At 39.7% G+C, this 21534-nt stretch overlaps 2 protein-coding genes across 2 annotated transcripts; one reads left to right on the top strand and one right to left on the bottom strand.

The window, feature by feature from the left end:
* Positions 1–15060: 15060 nt before the first annotated feature.
* On the top strand, positions 15061–17216 carry LOC307152673 (uncharacterized protein; the record flags this gene model as incomplete). Its single annotated transcript, XM_079861499.1, has 4 exons — positions 15061–15508; positions 15649–15814; positions 15911–16026; positions 16404–17216. Exons 1-4 carry the CDS (start codon positions 15287–15289, stop codon positions 17214–17216), a joined length of 1317 nt encoding a protein of 438 aa, XP_079717625.1. The 5' UTR covers positions 15061–15286.
* Positions 17217–17866: 650 nt separating this feature from the next.
* Positions 17867–19742, bottom strand: LOC307152672 (uncharacterized protein; the record flags this gene model as incomplete). Its single annotated transcript, XM_079861498.1, has 3 exons — positions 17867–18451; positions 19127–19305; positions 19583–19742. 3 exons carry the CDS (start codon positions 19740–19742, stop codon positions 17867–17869), a joined length of 924 nt encoding a protein of 307 aa, XP_079717624.1.
* Between the last annotated feature and the right edge of the window lie 1792 nt (positions 19743–21534).

Below are 21534 nucleotides of genomic sequence, written 5' to 3'. Positions count from 1 at the left end.
CTGGGCGCGCGGTGACGTCACGATGGTTCATTCATTCAAATTCATTCTGATCAGCATACTCTGCTGTATGGTTGAATAAGAGAGAATGTGAAAATTACGTGCTTTTTTGAGAAAACGAGAAAAGGGGAGGACTTGATATTGTGCAATTGTTTATTCCACAATTACATTGGAATTATTACAACAATTTCAAGAACTGACCATTTTTGAGAATAGTTGAGCATTTGTCAAAACCAGCCTTTAAACTAGAGACCCTTGTGAGCAAACAGCTAAATTCACGCAATTTAATGAATTTAGCAGTTTGCTCATCAATATGAAAGTATAAATGCAGAATGAGAAACACCTAACATACGTGATTGTTTAAGTTTAGGGAGAAGATGAGTGCCTTTTTTGTTTTAATTTTAATGATCATTAATAACTGAAAACAGCTAGGTGATACAGATGATGATGATGATGATGATGATAATAACAGTGAAGATGACACATGATGACAGGTAGCTAAGGAGAGCAGGCCTGATGAGACATGCATAGAGAGACATAGGTCTATATAGACATGCAATATTTATTATTTGTGCTGACATCATTGCATGTAGGCTATTTAGGTTTGACAGCCATTCTTTTCATTATTCAATTCGAATATAAAAACTTGTTAAAATAAATTAATTTTATTTTGCAGAGAAGAAATTAATATAGCACATTTCATACACAATGGTAATTCAAAGTGCTTTGCATAGAAGAAATTAATATAGCACATTTCATACACAATGGTAATTCAAAGTGCTTTGCATAGAATAAATTAATATAGCACATTTCATACACAATGGTAATTCAAAGTGCTTTGCATAGAAGAAATTAAAAGTAATACTATAAAACAGTTAAATAAAAAGAGAAAAGTACAAATAAGATTAAAATAAAAAGTGCTATAAAACAGTTTAATAAAAAAAAAATAGAAGTAGATGAAATAAAAAATTAAAGGTTGTCTCATTGTCTCAGACATTGGCCAATAGCAGTTAAAAACAAATCAATTCCTTTAGGACTCAAGTGAACATCATCTCTTAAAAATAAATCAGGCTCTGAAAACCGAATGTGTGGGTGAGCTACAACGCTCCCATTAACACGGACGACAAACTGAGCCATCACGTTGTTAACAAATTTTCTGGTTTTCTCAACCTTTGCTGGGGGAGCATGCCTCCATTGGCGCCTTTGGTTGATGGAAGACATTATGATTTTCATCTCTGGAAACTGTGCGTTAATTTCTCGCAGGTCCTTCTTCATCGCTTTTACAAGCAACACACTCTTCACACTTCCCAGGTCGTTTCCTCCACAGTGAATCACTAGCACATTTGGAGCAGTTCTTCCCTTTATGCACTGTCGGAAGAACGGAAGGAGGTCTCGCCAGCACATGCCTCCCCTCCCAAACCACTGGACATGTGAAGCCAGCCCGAGGTTTGTTCCAGTGGTCGCTCTAGCGTGCTGCTGGCCACGCCTTATATAGCTATCTCCAACAATCCATACACTGTGCACACCTGATAAAAAGATTACAATACAAACGATTAACTCATCCAGTAGCTGCATCACAATAAACTTTATACACTTCAAGGCCTTTCTTTAACATGGACAGCCAAAGCTCACAATCTTAATCTAGGGCTAGTCCATGAACGAACATACAAGAACACTTAAACATTTGTATATTTTGAAATGAGATTGTCACTACATGCATTATTTGTGTGTTAAACACAAGTGTTAAAATATATTTAAATCAAATATTTCAAAATAGGTTGAACAGAAACATACCTTTCTTAGTAGTGAATTTGTTGTGTGGAACACAAACTGTTGACTTCACTTTGCTAAAAAATAAATAAAATAAAATAAAAATAATATAATAATAATAACAACAACAACAACAACAACAACAGTTGCAACATCTGTAGAATAACTGGTTCAAAAGGCTGAACTTACCTCATGTTAAATCAAATGTGGCTTTAAGTAGGGGGAAATCCAAAGACGTATCAAAGTCACAGGCAGAAGTCAAACACAGGAAAGGCAGTCCAAAATCAGGCAAACAAAACAGACAAGGGGCAGAGGCAAAACGGTAATCGAGTAAACAGCGCTAAATCCAAAAACCGAGAGACAAGAAACCTTCTTCTTCTTCTTCTTTGGATTTTAACAGCAGCTTGCATCCTTGACGTTGCATTACTGCCATCTTCTGGTTCTAGTTATTTTCCATATTTTTAGTCATCATATTCTTGTCATTAGTCCCGATTTTGTCAGAAAACAAATCAAATATTTAATTCCTTGTTCACTCTTACTGCAGTCCATTATACTCTTTACTCCATGTCCTATTAGTCCTATTTTTTCCATGTCTTTAATCATAACTATTCTCTGTAATTCATATTTTGAACAATTAATTAACACATGTTCTACAGTCTCAGGTATTTGACATTGATCACAAAACCCAGTTGGATGTTTCCCCATTATATGCAGAGTACTATTTAATTTATTATGCCCTATTCTTAATCTGGTTACAATAGTTTCTTCTCTCCTGTTTCCTCTCTTATTTTCTACATTGCCAACTCTTCTTTTAATTGAGTATAGATGTCTTCCTTTAATTTCTTGGTCCCACCTTTGTTGCCATTTTTCCGTAATTTCTCCCCACACTATACTCTTTCCTTCTGATCTTGAAAGACTGATGACTGCTTCTATATTCTCTTTTTGAAGTGCTTCCTTAGCAATTTTATCTACCTTTTCATTTCCTATAATACCCATATGTGCTGGGACCCACATAAATATAACGTCATCACCTTTATTCTTTATTTTTAAATAGATAGCCATAATATCATAAAACAACTCCTGATGATTTTTGACCATACCGGTCTTAAGACTCTGCAGTACAGAAACAGAGTCGCTGCAAATTAAAGTTTTGTTTAACTTAGTGCTTTCTATCCATTCTAATGCCATCAAAATGGCAAACATCTCAACAGCATATACACTTAAATGATCTGAAGTTCTCCTGTTCATCTCAATCGTCTGGCTGCAACTACAATTGCAGCACCTGTAACTCCGGTTATTGGGTCTTTGGATCCATCTGTAAAAACTTGCTTAAAATTACTATATTTTTGGTTCACATGTCTATAAAATTCACTCACCAAATCAACTTGATTATTTACTATTTTGGTCTGTAATACCTCTAAATCCACTATTGGAGTTTCAAACTTCCAGATAGGGATATTGGGCCATACCACAGTTTTACAAAACTCCTTTCCATATACTCCCAAGTCACGTGCTGCGTCATCTCCTGTCCAACCAAAACTACATTTTTTCCCCTTTCCCTTTTCCCAACTATCTTGTAATACTCTTTTGGTTGGGTGACTATCTATTTGTCCCCTTAAATTAATCCAGTAATTTACAAGCAGCTGCTTCCGTCTTAGACTCAAAGGCATTTCTCCTGCCTCTACCTGCAATGAGCACACTGGTGATGTTCTCATGGCTCCGAGACATAATCTCAGTGCCTGTGCCTGAAGATTGTCCAACCTTGCTAACACTGATTTTGCTGCTGATCCAAATGCCTGACTCCCATAATCCAACCTAGATCTTACTAGTGATATATATATATATCTTAATGACTTAAAGTCTGCTCCCCACTCCACTCCTGTAAGACACCTCATAATATTTATTACTTTTTTACATTTATCCTCTACTTGTTTAATGTGTGCTCTCCATGTTAATCGTGAATCAAACCACACCCCCAAAAAACGAAAACTTTCAACTCTTTCCAAATTATTCCTGTATAACTTCAGTTTAATATCTTTATTTTTCTTTCCAGAGAAGAGCATCACTTTTGATTTTTCAGCAGAAAACTTAAAACCCCATTCCATTCCCCACATTTCAACCTGGTTTATTCCTTCCTGTATTTTCTTAACTACATATTCCAAATTTTTCCCACGTTTCCAAAGCGCCCCATCATCTGCAAACAATGATCTATTCATGCCATTATGTACATTCTTAAATATATCATTTATCATAATGGAAAAAAGTGTAGGACTTATAACACTCCCTTGCGGTGTTCCATTTTCTACTTTGTGTTTATTTGAAATATCTGTTCCTATTTTAACTTGAATCGATCTTCCTTTTAGGAAATCTAAAATCCAATTAAAAACTTTACCTCTTACTCCTATTTTGTGCAATTTAATCATTAATCCCTCTCTCCATAACATATCATACGCCTTCTCAACGTCAAAAAATACTGCTACCACAGATTCTTTACTTATTTGAGCTTTCCTAATATCGTCCTCTAAACACAACACTGCATCCATTGTACCCCTTCCTCTCCTAAACCCACTTTGAAATTCCGTTATCAAACCCTTTTTTTCCAAAAAATACATTAATCTTTCATTTACCATTCTTTCCATTAATTTGCAAATATGCGATGTTAATGCTATAGGCCTATAATTTGTTGGCTTACTAGCATCTTTTCCTGGCTTCCTTATCGGGATAATTATTGCTTCTTTCCAACTTTCAGGAATTCTTCCTCCTTCCCATATCTTATTAAATAGCATTAGCAATTTTTCCTTACTTTCTATACTTAAATGTTTTAACATAGTATAGCTTATTTCATCTTTTCCTGGTGCAGTGTTTCTAGTTTTAGCTAAAGCTCTTTCAACTTCTCCTATATTAAAAGGTTTATTTAGATCGTCCTCAAAGATTTCCTTTTTGTTTAAAATTTCCATGTTCTTAGATTTGGTGCTCTCTCTACCTCTCCTTCCCTCCACTGACAAATTATTTGAACTGTGTATACTAACAAATGCATCTACCAACATCTCTGCTTTTCCTTTGTTAGTAACAGCATCTTTATGTCCATCATTTAACACAGGATAATTCCACTCCCTTACATCCCCACTCATCTTTTTAATCATCCCCCAAACTTCTCCTATCTGAGTAGTACTTCCAATTAAACTACAAAACTCCCTCCAATATATCCGCTTTGTTTGCCTGATTGTTCTTCTTACAACTGCCTGTGCTTGTTTATACTGTATCATATGTTGGAAATTATGAGTTCTTTTCAATAACTTGAAGGCTTTATTTCTGGTTTTTACTGCGGTTTTACAATTCTCATTCCACCATGGTACTGATTTCCTCCTTTTTATACCTTTACTTTTAGGTATAGTTTCTATTGCTGCTAATAATATTCCTTGTTTTACTTCATTATTTAATAACTCTATATCTATATAGTTAACAACTTGACTTAAATATTTATCACTTTTTGCTTGAAATGTTTCCCAATCAGCTTTTTCAAATACCCAATTCCCTCCTCTTCCATCTATTTGTTCCACTACAGAGATATTAATCTCACATATAACCGGATAATGATCACTCCCTATTGTCCCATCTTTATGTACTCTCCAATCACAAACTGATGCCAAATTATTTGATACCAAAGTAAGATCGAGAGCTGATTCCTTTCCTGTCCTAATATCAATCCGTGTCTTATTTCCATCATTTAGACACACTAATTCCCTTTCTTCCAATAACTCTTCCAATACTACACCATTATTATCAGTTTTTTTACATCCCCACAATGTGCTGTGTGCATTAAAATCCCCACACCATACCATACTGTTCTCACACTGTCCCCCTATTTCTAAAAGTTTGTTTATTTCAAGCTTTTTACATGGATTATAGTAATTTACGATTGATAATTTTGATTTTCCTCCCCAAATCTCTATTCCCACATATTCTTGTTCACTTTCCACTCTTGTAACTCTATAAGGAATTCCCTGCTTAACAAATGTAGCACACCCTCCACCTCCTCCCTCTTTCCTGTCTTGTCTAATTGCTATATATCCATTTAAAACAAAATCCAAATTAGGCTTTAGCCAAGTTTCTTGAACACATATTACTTCTGGTTTTTCCTCTCTACTGTCTATAAATTGTTTAAAATCTTGTCCATTTGCAATTAGGCTTCTGGCATTCCATTGAAGAATTAGCATAATTAATATTATTAACCCACCCATGTTGGATCTTGACTTGACTGCATATTAAGCTCATCTCTTACTTCTTCCCATTTTAATCCTACTAACTCCAAATGATGTACTGCCGCTTTAACTATGATTTGAATCCTTTCAGTTTTAGATTTAATCTCAGATGTTGCATTTATTACCCCTGCTATAAAGGTAACTAACTTCTTCTTTTCTTCCCAAATCTTCCTCCATTCTTTCTGCTCACCTCCATTTTTTCCTTTATCATACTCTTCATCCACATCCTTCTTTTTTCCCTCACTTCTCTTGATAGCATCAGCATATGAAATTTTTTCCTTCACCTTAATTTGTTGTACTTCCACCTCTCGTTTCATTACTTCACATCCCCAGAAAGCAATGTCACGGGGTGACAAATAAGCCTGGGTGAGTACCTGTCGCTATGGTAACCTAGTGGCGGATTGACAGCAGGTGTGGGTAATTTGCGCTGAGCGTTTGAATGGGGCCACACTAGCTCATGAGAGGATAAAAAGTCAGAGGAAGAGAAAGTGTGGGTGTGGTTCTTCCCCGCGGGGGTTGTGAGAGAGAGATGCGCAGCACGTGAGCGGCCGTGGCCGCGGTCGCGGCGGGAGGCCGCGGGAGAGAGAGGCACGAGCAGAGGGGGACACGACGAGAATGAGAGGTGAGACGCGCAGCACGTGAGCGGCCGTGGCCGCGGTCGCGGCGGGAGACCGCGGGAGAGAGAGGACGAGAGAGAGACAGACAAGGGAGACAGATGAGAGAGCCAGAGAGAACTTCGGCTGGAATGCGGGCGGAGGCCTTGGTACACTGTGGGTCTGTTGAGTTGCAGTTTTATTGTGGAAATGAGCACGAGTGAAACCTTACAGTGTGTGGTGGAAATGTGAGTGTGGGAATTGTTTCTGCTGTTCACTCGCAATCACAGCTGTCTATTCCTCTCTCTGTCTGAGTCCAGTGAAGAGCCTGCTAATGCTGTGAGTTACACGTGTCTGTTCCTCCCTCTGTCTGAGTCCAGTGAAGAGCCTGCTAATGCTGTGAGTTACACGTGTCTGTTCCTCCCTCTGTCTGAGTCCAGTGAAGAGCCTGCTAATGCTTGAAGAGCCTGCTAATGCTGTGAGTTACACGTGTCTGTTCCTCCCTCTGTCTGAGTCCAGTGGAGAGCCTGCTAATGCTTGAAGAGCCTGCTAATGCTGTGAGTTATACGTGTCTGTTCCTCCCTCTGTCTGAGTCCAGTGAAGAGCCTGCTAATGCTGTGAGTTACACGTGTCTATTCCTCCCTCTGTCTGAGTCCAGTGAAGAGCCTGCTAATGCTGTGAGTTACACGTGTCTGTTCCTCCCTCTGTCTGAGTCCAGTGAAGAGCCTGCTAATGCTGTGAGTTACACGTGTCTGTTCCTCCCTCTGTCTGAGTCCAGTGAAGAGCCTGCTAATGCTGTGAGTTACACGTGTCTGTTCCTCCCTCTGTCTGAGTCCAGTGAAGAGCCTGCTAATGCTGTGAGTTACACGTGTCTATTCCTCTCTCTGTCTGAGTCCAGTGAAGAGCCTGCTAATGCTGTGAGTTACACGTGTCTATTCCTCTCTCTGTCTGAGTCCAGTGAAGAGCCTGCTAATGCTTGAAGAGCCTGCTAATGCTGTGAGTTACACGTGTCTGTTCCTCCCTCTGTCTGAGTCCAGTGAAGAGCCTGCTAATGCTGTGAGTTACACGTGTCTATTCCTCTCTCTGTCTGAGTCCAGTGAAGAGCCTGCTAATGCTGTGAGTTACACGTGTCTATTCCTCTCTCTGTCTGAGTCCAGTGAAGAGCCTGCTAATGCTTGAAGAGCCTGCTAATGCTGTGAGTTACACGTGTCTGTTCCTCCCTCTGTCTGAGTCCAGTGAAGAGCCTGCTAATGCTGTGAGTTACACGTGTCTATTCCTCTCTCTGTCTGAGTCCAGTGAAGAGCCTGCTAATGCTTGAAGAGCCGGCTAATGCTTGAAGAGCCTGCTAATGCTGTGAGTTACACGTATTTATTCCTCTCTCTGTCTGAGTCCAGTGGAGAGCCTGCTAATGCTTGAAGAGCCTGCTAATGCTTGAAGAGCCTGCTAATGCTGGAAGAGCCTGCTAATGCTGTGAGTTACACGTGTCTATTCCTCCCTCTGTCTGAGTCCAGTGAAGAGCCTGCTAATGCTGTGAGTTACACGTGTCTATTCCTCTCTCTGTCTGAGTCCAGTGAAGAGCCTGCTAATGCTTGAAGAGCCGGCTAATGCTTGAAGAGCCTGCTAATGCTGTGAGTTACACGTATTTATTCCTCTCTCTGTCTGAGTCCAGTGGAGAGCCTGCTAATGCTTGAAGAGCCTGCTAATGCTTGAAGAGCCTGCTAATGCTGGAAGAGCCTGCTAATGCTGTGAGTTACACGTGTCTATTCCTCTCTCTGTCTGAGTCCAGTGAAGAGCCGGCTAATGCTGGAAGAGCCTGCTAATGCTGGAAGAGCCTGCTAATGCTGTGCCGAGAAACGCGAAGAGAACGCTGAAGAGAATGCGGAAGCTGTGGATTATGTCCATTCCTCTCTCTGTCCGAAGGTGCTGAGAAACGCGAAGAGAACGCTGAAGAGAATGCGGAAGCCTGCTAATGCTGGAAGAGCCTGCTAATGCTGTGAGTTACACGTGTCTATTCCTCTCTCTGTCTGAGTCCAGTGAAGAGCCGGCTAATGCTGGAAGAGCCTGCTAATGCTGGAAGAGCCTGCTAATGCTTGAAGAGCCTGTTAATGCTGTGCCGAGAAACGCGAAGAGAACGCTGAAGAGAATGCGGAAGCTGTGGATTATGTCCATTCCTCTCTCTGTCCGAAGGTGCTGAGAAACGCGAAGAGAACGCTGAAGAGAATGCGGAAGCTGTGGATTATGTCCATTCCTCTCTCTGTCCGAAGGTGCTGAGAAACGCGAAGAGAACGCTGAAGAGACTTTTAACATTGTTTTTATTATTTAATAAAGAGTATATTTATTTTGAATGCTGTGTCTGCCATTTCCTTCGTGTCCACGGCCGGCTCCTCAGGGGCGGCACGCAAGCGAAGGGGTGGGCGGCCCGCTGGCGCTCCACCTCGACCTGTGACAGCAACACTATGATTGCCTCCACAATTGCAGCACTTTGGTTTAACACCTTCTCCACACTTCCCATAGTCGTGATCTCCTCCACATCTAGCACATCTTCTTTGCTTTTTACATCCCCTTGCCACATGACCAAATTCCTGGCAGTTATAACATCTCATAGGCTTAGTTATGAATTCTCTTATGTTATATTTAATATAACCAAAGTATACCTCTTTAGGGAGGTCCTTACAATCAAATTCAATCAGAACAGATTCCGTTTCCTTTTTGTCAATTCCTCTTGTCATTCTTTTAGCAGATTTAACTGATCCAGTTCTCACCCTCAAATTCTCTACGATCTCCTTCATACCCACCATAAGAGGAACTCCTGCCATAATTCCTTTACAACTCTCGTCCTTTTCTCCTCCAACTCTAACCACTTTTGTTACTTTTATTTTTCCCACAGTGCTCATTCTCTTTGCCTTCTCTATCTGTTTTTCAGAGCTACATCCAATAAGTAAGTTTCCATCTCCCAGTACTCTTGCATATTTTACTTCTCCTATTTGTGCTTTAATGACAGTTTTAACGGGTCAGTTTTCTTTACTCCCCCTTCTCCCTCAAAACGTACTACTACATTAAACAATTCTGATCTCAAATCATTTACCTCAACTTCTCTTCCCTCACTTTCCGTTCCACCCAAACTTTCTGAGTCATTTTTCTTTCTTTTATGTCTAGGCAATTTATTAGTTCTAGGTCCCCTTATCACCTCCTCCCATTCACTTTCCTCTTCTTGATCTCTACATTCCATGTTGTTTTCATATACTGACTCTCTTTCTGTCATCCTGAAAAGTTTGATATTATTTAGTCAATGGAAAGTAGAGGAGGAGCACCGCTACCGGACCTATACAGGCCGTCGGCCGGTACTCCCACACTCCTCTCCACTAACGACCTACCGTTTACCAAGTCAAAAGGTCCTCAGTTCAGTGTCCAATAATGAATCCAATAAATCAGTTCCAACTAATCCTTATAGTCAGATCGCTATCTGCAATTCTAAAAAACAGAAATGAAATATGTCAACAGTCCCCAGTTTAAATCCAGGAGCCAGAGCCACTATATTACACGTCACTTCCCCTGCCGATAGACAGATCAGATCAAATTCCTGCCCTCGAGACAAGAAACCATAAACAACGCTCAGAAATGAAATATAAATAAGTCAAGACTTCGCAGTGAAGGAGTGTGAAAACCAGGCTATTATAGTGTGAGTTAAACAAGGTAACGATACACAGGTGCATGCACTGATGAGTCCGGGCAGTGGTTTATGGGAAATGTAGTTTGTGAGGGTCAAATAAACACTTGTAATGAGAGATGTTTTACGTAGTTTAGTTTATTTTAAAGTTAAGACAAGGTTAAAATTCTGCCAAGGGGAAACATTGAAACATTTGTAGCCAAGGGGAAACATTGTTACCCTGTTTTCATGTTATAAAACTGTTTCAAGAGTTGACCTGCAATGACCCTTGAGTTGACCTGACTGATTTACAGAGATTTTGGTGAAAACAGTTTCACAACAAATCTTGCTTTGGTGGGTTCAGGATAAAAAATACTGCCTAGGGGAAGCGTTCTTGACCTGGACTCACCGATTTGATTTTCACTCATAGGCCTCGTTTGACCCCTGTCTCTCAGGCTTGGAACAAGACAACGCTTTGAGCTTGGGCTCACGTGAAACTGCAAAACACGTGCTTTGCGATGATATAAGACACTTTTTTATTGGACTTTGTTTTAATGAACAATAAAGAAATCGGTACAGGCTACTTTATCAAAATGATTCACTGTTATCGTGAACAACTTTAAAAAGTTATTTAGTTAATGTAATAGTCCAAGAATTTCATTGCAATAAAACAGTTAAAAGAGAAAAGTACATATGAAATTAAAATAAGTGTTATAAAACAGTTTAATAAAACAATGCTATATAAATTTCATCTATGTAAAGCACTTTGTATTACCATTGTGTATGAAACGTGCTATATAAACGTACCTTGCCTACATACAAAATTAAATGCTTGCAGAAAGAATGAAATCAAACAATTGTTTAAGGGAAATGGTATTTTATTAAAAGGTTACATTTCAACAAAACTATATACAAGAGAACTATATACAATAACAAAAGTATATACAATAAAAAGCAGAAATAACAAGTGAATAAATATTAAAAATATTTTTGCAGCGTGTCGCGGTTCTCAATGGTTGATCCATAAAGAAAAAAAAATGAATACACACACACTTGATGGAATTTTGAGTACTGCAACAGGAAATGACAAAGCAGTGAGGCACACACCTGACAATGTGTGTTTGCATCTTCCACAGAGAGACCATGGGCACCAATCTCGTAGTGACTTCCCAGGTCCAGTGCTTTGGAAGGGGATGCACAGTGTATGGGTTATCGGCGATAGCTATATTAGGCGTGGCCAGCAGCGAGACCATTGGAACCAACCTTGGACTGTAGTGGTTTGGGAGGGGAGGCATGTGTTGGGGAGACTTTCCAAAAGTGCCTTAAATGAAGAACTGCTCCGAATGCGTTCGTGGTTCACTGTGGAGGCAAAGACCTAGGACATGTGAAAAGTGTGCTGCCTCTCCAAGCGATGAAGGACCTACGTGAAATTAACAGACAGTTTCCCCAGATGCATATTATGATGCATATATTCCATCAACCAAAGGCGCCACTATAACCATTTCAGTAAACTCTAAAACTATATACAAAGCACACAGATACATCTATAAAAAACCATTTCAGTAAACTCTAAAACTATATACAACAAAGCACACAGATACATATCACAACCATTTCAGTAAACTCTAAAACTATATACAAAGCACACAGATACATATAACAACCATTTCAGTAAACTCTAAAACTATATACAACAAAGCACACAGATACATATCACAACCATTTCAGTAAACTCTAAAACTATATACAAAGCACACAGATACATATAACAACCATTTCAGTAAACTCTAAAACTATATACAAAGCACACAGATACATCTATAAAAAACCATTTCAGTAAACTCTAAAACTATATACAATAACAAAACTAAAGCAGAAATAACTAACGAATAAAATTACGAAAAAAAAAAAATAAATATTGTATCAACTTCACAGGTCCAGTGATTTGGCAGTGGAGGCATGTGCTGGGGAGACCTCCTTCTCTTCATCCAACAGTGCCTTGAAGGAAGAACTGCTCCGAATGTGCTAGTGATTCACTGTGGTGGCAAAGACCTAGGACACGTGAAATGGCCTGCATCTTCTTCCACACATTCTCAGATGCCCAGAAAGAGAATTCTAAAGGGAAAAAATTTTTTTCAGACTGAGAGAAAGACAAGCACTATTCTTACTTCTGCGATTTGAATAATTTGTTCATTTTTTTGCGTTTCAGAGAATACCCAGCGGTTGTGTTAGTTGGACGGTGGTAGCCGTTTCTCAGGCTCTCTGGAATCGAACCCTTATTCCGACTGACTATTTCTTTAATTTTAGCAGTCTCTCCTTACCAATACGATTTTAGATAGGCCTACCATAAATAAAAATAAAACTTTAAGTCTTGGTACTCGCCATTCATCTGCTGTTCACATCGCTGTGTTCATCGGGCAGGCAGGAGAGTAATACGAGACCGACTCCTCATTATGTGACCTGATAGCTTCAGCCAGGATCATAGAAATAATTCCTGTTTAGCATTTTGAAAAGTTCCTTGCCACGTGCATGTGGAATGACAGGGGTCAAACGAGGCCTGAGTGAACAGCCCTCTTCAGTGAGTCCAGGTCAAGAGTCGCTTCCACTGGGCAGCAAAAAGGGTTGTTTCATTGTCAGTCCACTCTTGCTCGACCAAGTTCATGAGGAGAGAGTGACACAAAAACGTCATGTAACTCTCTAATTAAATCTGTTTTCACGAATATTATTTTATACATCTGTCCCTTTACCTAGTTACTCACAATTCGCAGACTTGGAATTTAGTTTTGACTGTTTTAAGCTTATTTTAGCCGATAAAAACAACAACAACAAAAAAAAAAAAAAAAAAATTTTCCCAACGACAGTCTATTTAAGGGGACGCGCATAGCACGTGCACACCCACACACTTGACTAGACGTGCTGGCACGAGTATCGCCATGTTGTATTGAAAATTAAAAAAGAACACATGGATCTGCATGCATCTCTAATACAAGGTTTTTCGACATTCCAGTGGACAATTTATATGCAGAGCCGGCCGTTTTGAAATGGATTAAGGAAAGTATGATAATTACTGGCTAAATGTAATCAGCTGGTAGCTTGTTTGTTGCCTAGTAACCACACACTCGGACCCATTTACTTCAGGAAAGCCATTTAATGATCATAATATAAGCTAGCACGTTAGTTGGCTAGAAAAAAAGAGCTATAGAGAGTATTTAACTAAAAATGGCCCGGTTTCACAGACAGGGCTTAGACTAAGCCAGGATTAGACCATAGATCAATTAGGACATTTAAGTAATTTTTATAAACATGCTTAGAAAAAAACATTACCGATGTGCATCTTAAAGCTAAAAAGGCACTGATATATTTTTAAGATCAGTCAGTGCAAGTTTATTTCAGTGGAAACAGCTCAGACATTTTAGTCTAGGACTAGTCTTAAGCCCTGTCTGTGAAACCAGGGGTATGTGTACTATCTTACAAATTTGTTAAATTTTAACATTATCAGTGGTCTAACTCATTAGGATTTCCATTGTTGCTCTCTGTTTGTGTGAGTGAGTGTTTGAGAGAGAGAGTGAGATACATTATCATTCACAAGTAGCTGTTTTATATCTTTTTTTGGAATACATTTTCATTTTAAAAGGGACATTTTATTCCGGGAACAAAAAATAACTTTATACAACAACGCCCAGCATACAAATGAACAATAAATGTCAACTTTTTAATTTTTTTGGAAAGCCATTTAATGACCATAATATAGGCTATAGCACCTTAGTTGGCTAGATAAAAACAAAGAGCTATAAAAAGTATTTAGCTAGAAATATGTCCTATCTTACATAAATTAATGAAAAGAATGCAGTTAAACAATGGACATTTTATTCCGGGACAAGAAAGAACTATATACGGCAACAAGAACAAAACTTTTTCTTTCTTTTTTTTTTGGGACCCGCCACCACCCCCCATCTTCGGAGGACAACTTTATTTTTTAATAATGCAAACTATATACACAACATGTAACAATACAGACAACAGATTTATATACAGAGCGTAAGAACAAAACTGATGAACTCTCAGAGACGATGAAAAAGAAAGAAGAAGTGGAACAAGTAAGAGGAGAAATTCAAATAGCAAAAAGAACATGTCAACTACAGAACCTTAAACAAGAAAGAACACACAAATTAAGCAGTTAAGACGGAGGCCTCGCCAACCGGCTCTTCATCTTGTGCCAGACACATCTCCCTAAAAGTGCTGGTCTTCGTCTCCAAGCTGCTCATCTTCATCCGGACTTAAGGCAACTTCAGGCTTGCTCTGGGCAACCGACTACCATTGCACACAGAGTGGAGCACAGATGGCTAAATACGGGCTTGCTCTGGGCAACCGACTACCATTGCACACAGAGTGGAGCACAGATGACGTAGCTTAGCAATGTTTTTTAAAAAAATGTTTCAGAACCTTAAACAAGAACACACAACTTAAACAATATAACCAATCTCTTGTAATAATTACATTTTCTGCAGTCTATGCCTACTACCCTGGGAACCTTCTGTGTGCTCGTAAGAAAGAACTATATACAACAAAGCACAGCATATAATGACATAACTAAGCAAAACTACACAACATGTTACAATACAGACAACAGATTTATATACAGTGCGTAAGAACAAAACTGATGAACTCTCAGAGACGATGAAAAAGAAAGAAGTGGAACAAGCATCTACCAAGTTGAAAGAACTTCACTATAACATTCTTCATCATTTCTATCCCTGTAACTCATTAAAGCCTAGTTCACACTACGTGATTTTAAAACGTCGGGCTGAACTGTGCGGTTCACACTACATGACTTGCTCTCTGTGAAATCAGGAGTGTTCAAGTTGTTGAGCTGTTCACACCACACAACACAACATGATTGATCCGCAACAGGAGGTAACGCACTACACGAGTTGACAACAACTCTGTCACCCAACGATTCTATCTTGTCTACAAACCACGCTTTGTCACGAAAAATCACGCGATAAAACGAACCGGAAATGACGCGAAACAGCACGCGCGCCAATACCCAGCGAAGAAGACGAAGAAGAACACAACGCGCGAATATGGACGACAGACAGAAACTAGTTATGCGAACTGTGTGCGCGATGATTTGCTCTGAGAAAAAACGCCAAAAAAGAAAAAACAAGAGAGTATGGGTGAAAGAGTGGATCCGCATACGTGACCAGCAGGGATTGTCTGTGTTACAGAGAGAGTTGGAGGTGAGTACAGCATGTTTATATCGGAGATGTAGCTGCATGCTTATGTTTGGCTGACGGCCGCATTTAAAATGTTAAAATATCAATATGTTGTGTACTGTGCTAAAAAGCTGTGTTTCTTGATTTATTTATCGTTGTAATAGAATAATGATAGGTCAGGCTTCAGGGAGTTGCTGCGAATGACGGCAGAGGAGTTTGATTTTTTGCTGGATAGAGTCCAACATCTTATAACAAAGCAGGACACCAAGATGAGACGTGCAATACCACCCAGAGAGCGTCTGTCTTTGACCCTGCGGTTCTTGGCAACAGGTTTGTGTGATTTCATTTTAAACTAATATGAACTGAATATAGTGATAACGTTTTTGTCTGTCTAGGTATGTTTCTGAACTTTTTGGTGTCATGCAGGTGAAACGTTCAAGTCCCTCAGGTTCCAGTACAGGATGGGGACAAGCACCATCTCACAAATAGTGATGGAAACCTGTACAGCTCTGTACCAGGTTATGAAGGAGGATTTCTTGAAGGTAGGGAGTCATTACAAAATGTAAAGATATACACTCTACAACTTCATTTTAAAAAAGAACACCCAGAACATCAACATTGTGGACATCAGCAATATACAGTTGACTTTCCTTTTTCCTAAAAGTATTTTAGTAAAACCTACGATTACAAACAGGGATATACTTCCGAAAAGCATAAGTAATTATATTTTTATGTCTACACATACTTGTATGTTTAATCTCTAGTTTATCTTTATATACATATTTATATGGATTAAGTGAGAAGGAGTTTGACTCACAAAAGTATGACTATCCAATTTTGTTCTATATATAACTGTATTCTTGAATATATATATATAATAATTCCAGTCACTGACTTTTGGTGTGTCGTATTATTTTAGACACCATCAACGGAGGGAGAGTGGCGTACAATAGCCATGGATTTCGAAAGGAAGTGGCAGTTTCCACATTGCCTTGGGGCACTGGATGGAAAGCACATTTACATACAGCCTCCAAGAAAAAGTGGAAGTTTTTACCACAACTACAAGGGGAGGTTCTCTGTGCTTATGATGGCTGCAGTAGATGCGAACTACAAATTCATCTACGCAAGTGTGGGTACCCAAGGTCGAGTTTCAGATTCCGGACTGTTTGCTCACTCTGACCTGCGCAATGCAATGGACGAGGGCAGACTGAGCTTTCCCCCACCTGAGCCCTTGCCCGATTCTGACACCGTGATGCCCTACATGTTTGTGGGAGATGATGCATATCCCTTAAGGCATGACCTAATGAAGCCATATCCTTTCAGGCAGATGGAGCACAGTCAGAGGGTTTTCAACTATCGTTTGTCTAGGGCACGAAGGGTGGTAGAGAATGCATTTGGCATTCTTGCCAACCGGTTGAGAGTGTTCAGGTCGACCATATGCTTGGAGCCAGACAAGGTGGTAAAGATAACAATGGCTTCCCTGTGCATCCACAACTTCCTCTGCGAGCGCAGGTCAGAAGCATATGCCCCTCCAGTTTTTGCAGACTGGGAGACTGCTGACCACAACATGGTTGATGGGCAATGGAGGAATCATGGCATGGGTGCTTTCCAACCGATGGAGAACACCTCACATCGCAATTGTACAGCGACAGCAAAAATGCAACGCAATCTGATGCGGGACTACTTTGTCTCACCAGCAGGAAGTGTTCCTTGGCAGGATCAACGCATTTAAAAAGGAACTGATATAGAGTTATCCCAGCAAACAGCAGGTTAAAGTCAGTTTAGGACATTTATTTTCTTGTGTGTTCAAAAGTCCTGTATTAATAAAGAATATTGTTTTATCAATTTGTAGTGTTGTTAACATTGCTTCTCAATGATTGTGTTTGTGGTGCACAGCAATATGTGTTCTAACAATAAGCTAAAATTTACATGTTAAATATATATACACCATTCCCCATAAGAGTGTACATAATAAAAAAACAATTGGTCTGCACTTTGTAAATAGTTGTTTTTCCTTTTATTACTTCCTTTTATTACTACTAAGGTTTTAATTTTTTAAATATATTATAATGTGAACGATGTGAAGGATACTCTGTAATTCAATCATCAACAATTTGAGCATTGAACAGTCAATTAGGTCACTTCACTTTGAATATACTTAGAATATAAAAGCTTTGAGAAATGGACAGCCAGCCTGTTTTAGAATTTGTGTTTTTATTATAAAAAAAAGTATGTTTACATTAAAGAAAAAAGAAACATTATACAAACAAGTTTAAACTGCAAGTAGTGCACTACTATAATAAAATAAAATGTAATAGAACAATAATGTTTAAAATAGTAAAAATCCACAATTATTTAAAGGTTCATTAAAATGTCTATTGTCTAGTCATAGGCATGTTCGGGTTGTGTCTCCAAAAGTGATCTATGAAACCCATGACCTGAGGCATAATAAGGCTGCTGGGAATGAGACTGGGCCGTAGGTAGACCTGAATTGACAGGTTGATATGGGGTAGGTTGTCCAGGTGACGACAATGACCCGCTTCTGTCATTCTCCTGGGCGTTGTATATCATAATCATTATGCTTCTTTTTACTCGTGATAACAGAACTGGGTCTTGAATATCCCTCAATTCCAAAGCCACCTGGTTCCCAAAAGAAGTTAATGTATCCCAAGGTGTTTGTGAGTCCACTTGAGCAACCATCTGTTTCAACAAATCCAGCTTCTGCAGCTCTACAACATCCTCAGACACCCGCTTTCTTTTTTGGGGACAGTTGCTCAAACGTGGTTGTTTACCGCTATCACTTGAAGCAGTTGAAGCAGTTTCCTCTGGTAATGGAAAGGCTTCTTGATTTGACGGAATTGGGGTGGACGCAGTACATGGGGAGATGTCCACAGATGGTGTATCAGGCCTTAGGTCTGAGAGGTCCATATCCTCTGCATCACTCTGCCCACTGAATGATGCACCAAGCTGGAACAGAGAAGACGGTGATAGGATTAAGAAAGAGCTGCTTTAACAACATGCACTTACATTACCCAGTTCAGCACAGTGTAAGATTTGAGTCAAGAGAGCAGAATAAAGTATTACTGTAGTATGTGTGACACAGCGTGTGTATGTGTGTGGTATTGTATTTTTCAGTGATTTTTTCAGTCAGTGACTGAGTGAGTGTGCATGTTTGTGTATATGCCAAATCTGCCACTATTAATAAGCTTTTGTCCTCAAATACACATTCTTGCATAATGTAAATTGTTAGGTAGATTATTTTATACAAAATCCGATGGAAAACCAATATTTCTCATCTGTAATACGTTTGTGGACATGGCTATTTCAGCAGAGCAATCTCGTCTGGAGTTATGACGGACGCACAGAATGAGTGCATTCAGATATGACCTTGTTGCATAAAATGTATTATAAAAGAAATGACATCTAAACCCTTTCACCTTTGTAATGATATTTGGCATGACTAGTTTAATACCCTTCTTCATCAATTTAATACATTGTAAACTTTTAATAGTTTGTAAACAAAAACGCGTCAAGACCGCTCACAGGCCTTGTTCGTTTTAATATGTATGTGTTGGTGTATGAGTGTTACAAATGCATGCTATTACAAATACATTTTTTGCTTCTGTTGACTGTTTAACTTACTGTTGTTTCACATGGCCGGTGGACAATATATGTTTTGATGAAATCCATCACTCTGAGAAGCCACCTTTGCCTTGGAGTCAAGGGTTTGCTGCCACTCCCACTTGGTTTGGGTTTCTGCAAACGACAGTACTGCGTTCGCAGGGATATTGCCCTGGTCTTAATGTCCTCAACAGTAAACTCTACAATTAATAAAGAAAATGCATTATTTTCAGTTATGCACCCCCACAAATTCATTTATTTTATTTGTCTGTTTCAAACTAAATATGACAATTTAATCCTTCCCTGGTTTAAAGTATCTCTCGACTGGTACAAAAGGCAGATTGGACTTAAACTTTAACTGAATATCCTCTTACTACACAATAATATATATCACAATAAACAGAATTACAGTAAAAATATTTAGTTTACATTTCAACCTATAACATTTAGATAATGTAAAAATAACATTTTGCTCACCTGGCTGTTTGAGAGCGTTTGTAATTTCCGTCCACCTTTTCTCTTTCTCTGAGCGGTTGTGGTACATCTCATGTCCAACATCATAAAGGCATTCATGCTCCTGCCAGAGTTCGATTAAATTTTGCTCCAAATCCTGAGTCCATTGCTTTCTTGACGACATGTTGCTCATCTTTCTGTCCGTGTTTCTTCCAACTCGTTTACTTCCGTGTTTCTTTGAAAACCGCGTATTTACCCGCGTATTTACCCGGTGACCTCAACCGATGCCTTGCTCTGATTGGCTGTAGCTCATGACATCAGTGAGGTTGAGTCGGCCGACAGCTCTGGATATCTAGCATGCTAGATATTTTTCTGGGCTCGGCGACGCGTCTGCGAGGCGTCTGCGAGCGTCTTTGATGCGTTGTTGGCTCTTTCATACTAACAGATTGGCGAACGTTCATCGCCCGCTAATCCCCCGCGATTTGCACGCGATAACACCCTGACCTGTCGGCGAGCTCAACGATTTGCAAATCGGGCTTAAATCGGGCTTAAAATCATGTAGTGTGAACTAGGCTTAAACCGTTCATGTAAAAACCCAACACACTTTCGCTGAGGTCCAGCCGGCGATCGCGTGTGTCAGAACTGGCTGACTCTGAGTTTGTCCATTCGCGCCTCCTGTGGGGTTGGAGTGCGCGTGATTACAAGAAAGAACACACAAATTAAGCAGTGAAGACGGAGGCCTCTCCAACCTGCTCTTCATCTTGTGCCAGACACATCTCCTTAAAAGTGCTGGTCTTCGTCTCCAAGCTGCTCATCTTCATCCGGACGGCAACTTCGGGCTTGCTCTGGGCAACCGACTACCATTGCACACAGAGTGGAGCACAGATGGCTAAATACAAAAATATATGTCTATTAAACATTTGGCCCTGCTGTATCTGACTTTTCGGTCTATATCCGTCGTAGAAAGAAGGGAGGGGAAAAAAGAACTGCTAATTTCACGCAGCATATTACGTAGCTTAGCAATGTTTTTTAAACAAATGTTTCAGAACCTTAAACAAGAACACATACATTAAGAACTGAAGGCGGCGGCGGTCTGTCCAAGTGCTGCAGTCTATGCTTCCTCCTCTGGTCCAGCCGCCTGTTTCGAGTTGAGGGATCCGCTGTCACTGTGAGAGAACTCCTGCTTGACGTTGGGTGTGACGATGGCTGCATACTCTTTCTTCTGGAGCTGATGCACAGAGAACCACAAGACACTTTTAGCATCTCAAAAAAGCTCTTTGCCACTTTCATCATCAGAACTGTGAGTCAGAATGAGCTGGTGAGTTAAAGAAAAAAAAAAAGTCTAACTCTTTTAACATTAAGAACTCAGAAACGGCTATGTACAGCCAAAACATACATTGTGGAGGTAGGTGTGTGTGTGTGTGTGTGTGTGTGTGTGTGTGTGTGTGTGTGTCCTTACCTGGTTGAGCATGTCTGTCCTCCTCTGGTCCAGATCTCAGCAGGCCAAATCACTGGAAAACAAAAATAAGTCAGTGATCTCTGCTTATAGATTCAAGAAACGATTTTAAGATCTACATCCGTAAAATAATATTGGGGTAAATATATGTCAAGTCGAAGCCATCTTCGTGGTTCCTGTTTCTCAGCTTGGCCTTTTTGCTGCCCTCCAGTCCGAGATGTAGATGAGGCCTAAGATGGAAAGAGTACAGTTTTAGCATCAGACCATGAAGATTAGCAGGCCTTTAAACTGATTTCCTATTGATGTGCTACAGTAAAAGACAATGTGATCTATTGTCGCTGAAGGGTCTTTTGCTGTAGCACATCAATAGGAAATCAGTTTAAAGGCCGGCCCAAGATTAAAATAAAAATCTGCGCGGCTGTGCTGTCTCTCTCTCCGCAGGGCTGTCTGTAGTTGCTGTAGTTGCTGGCTGTCTGCCAGAGCATCTCCCTGATCTCCTCCTTGTGGTAAAAATGGCATC

The sequence above is a fragment of the Squalius cephalus genome (genome assembly GCF_949319135.1).
Source record: "Squalius cephalus genome assembly, chromosome: 24".
In the NCBI taxonomy this organism is placed as follows: domain Eukaryota; kingdom Metazoa; phylum Chordata; class Actinopteri; order Cypriniformes; family Leuciscidae; genus Squalius; species Squalius cephalus.
This window is presented reverse-complemented; position numbering and strand designations above follow the sequence as displayed.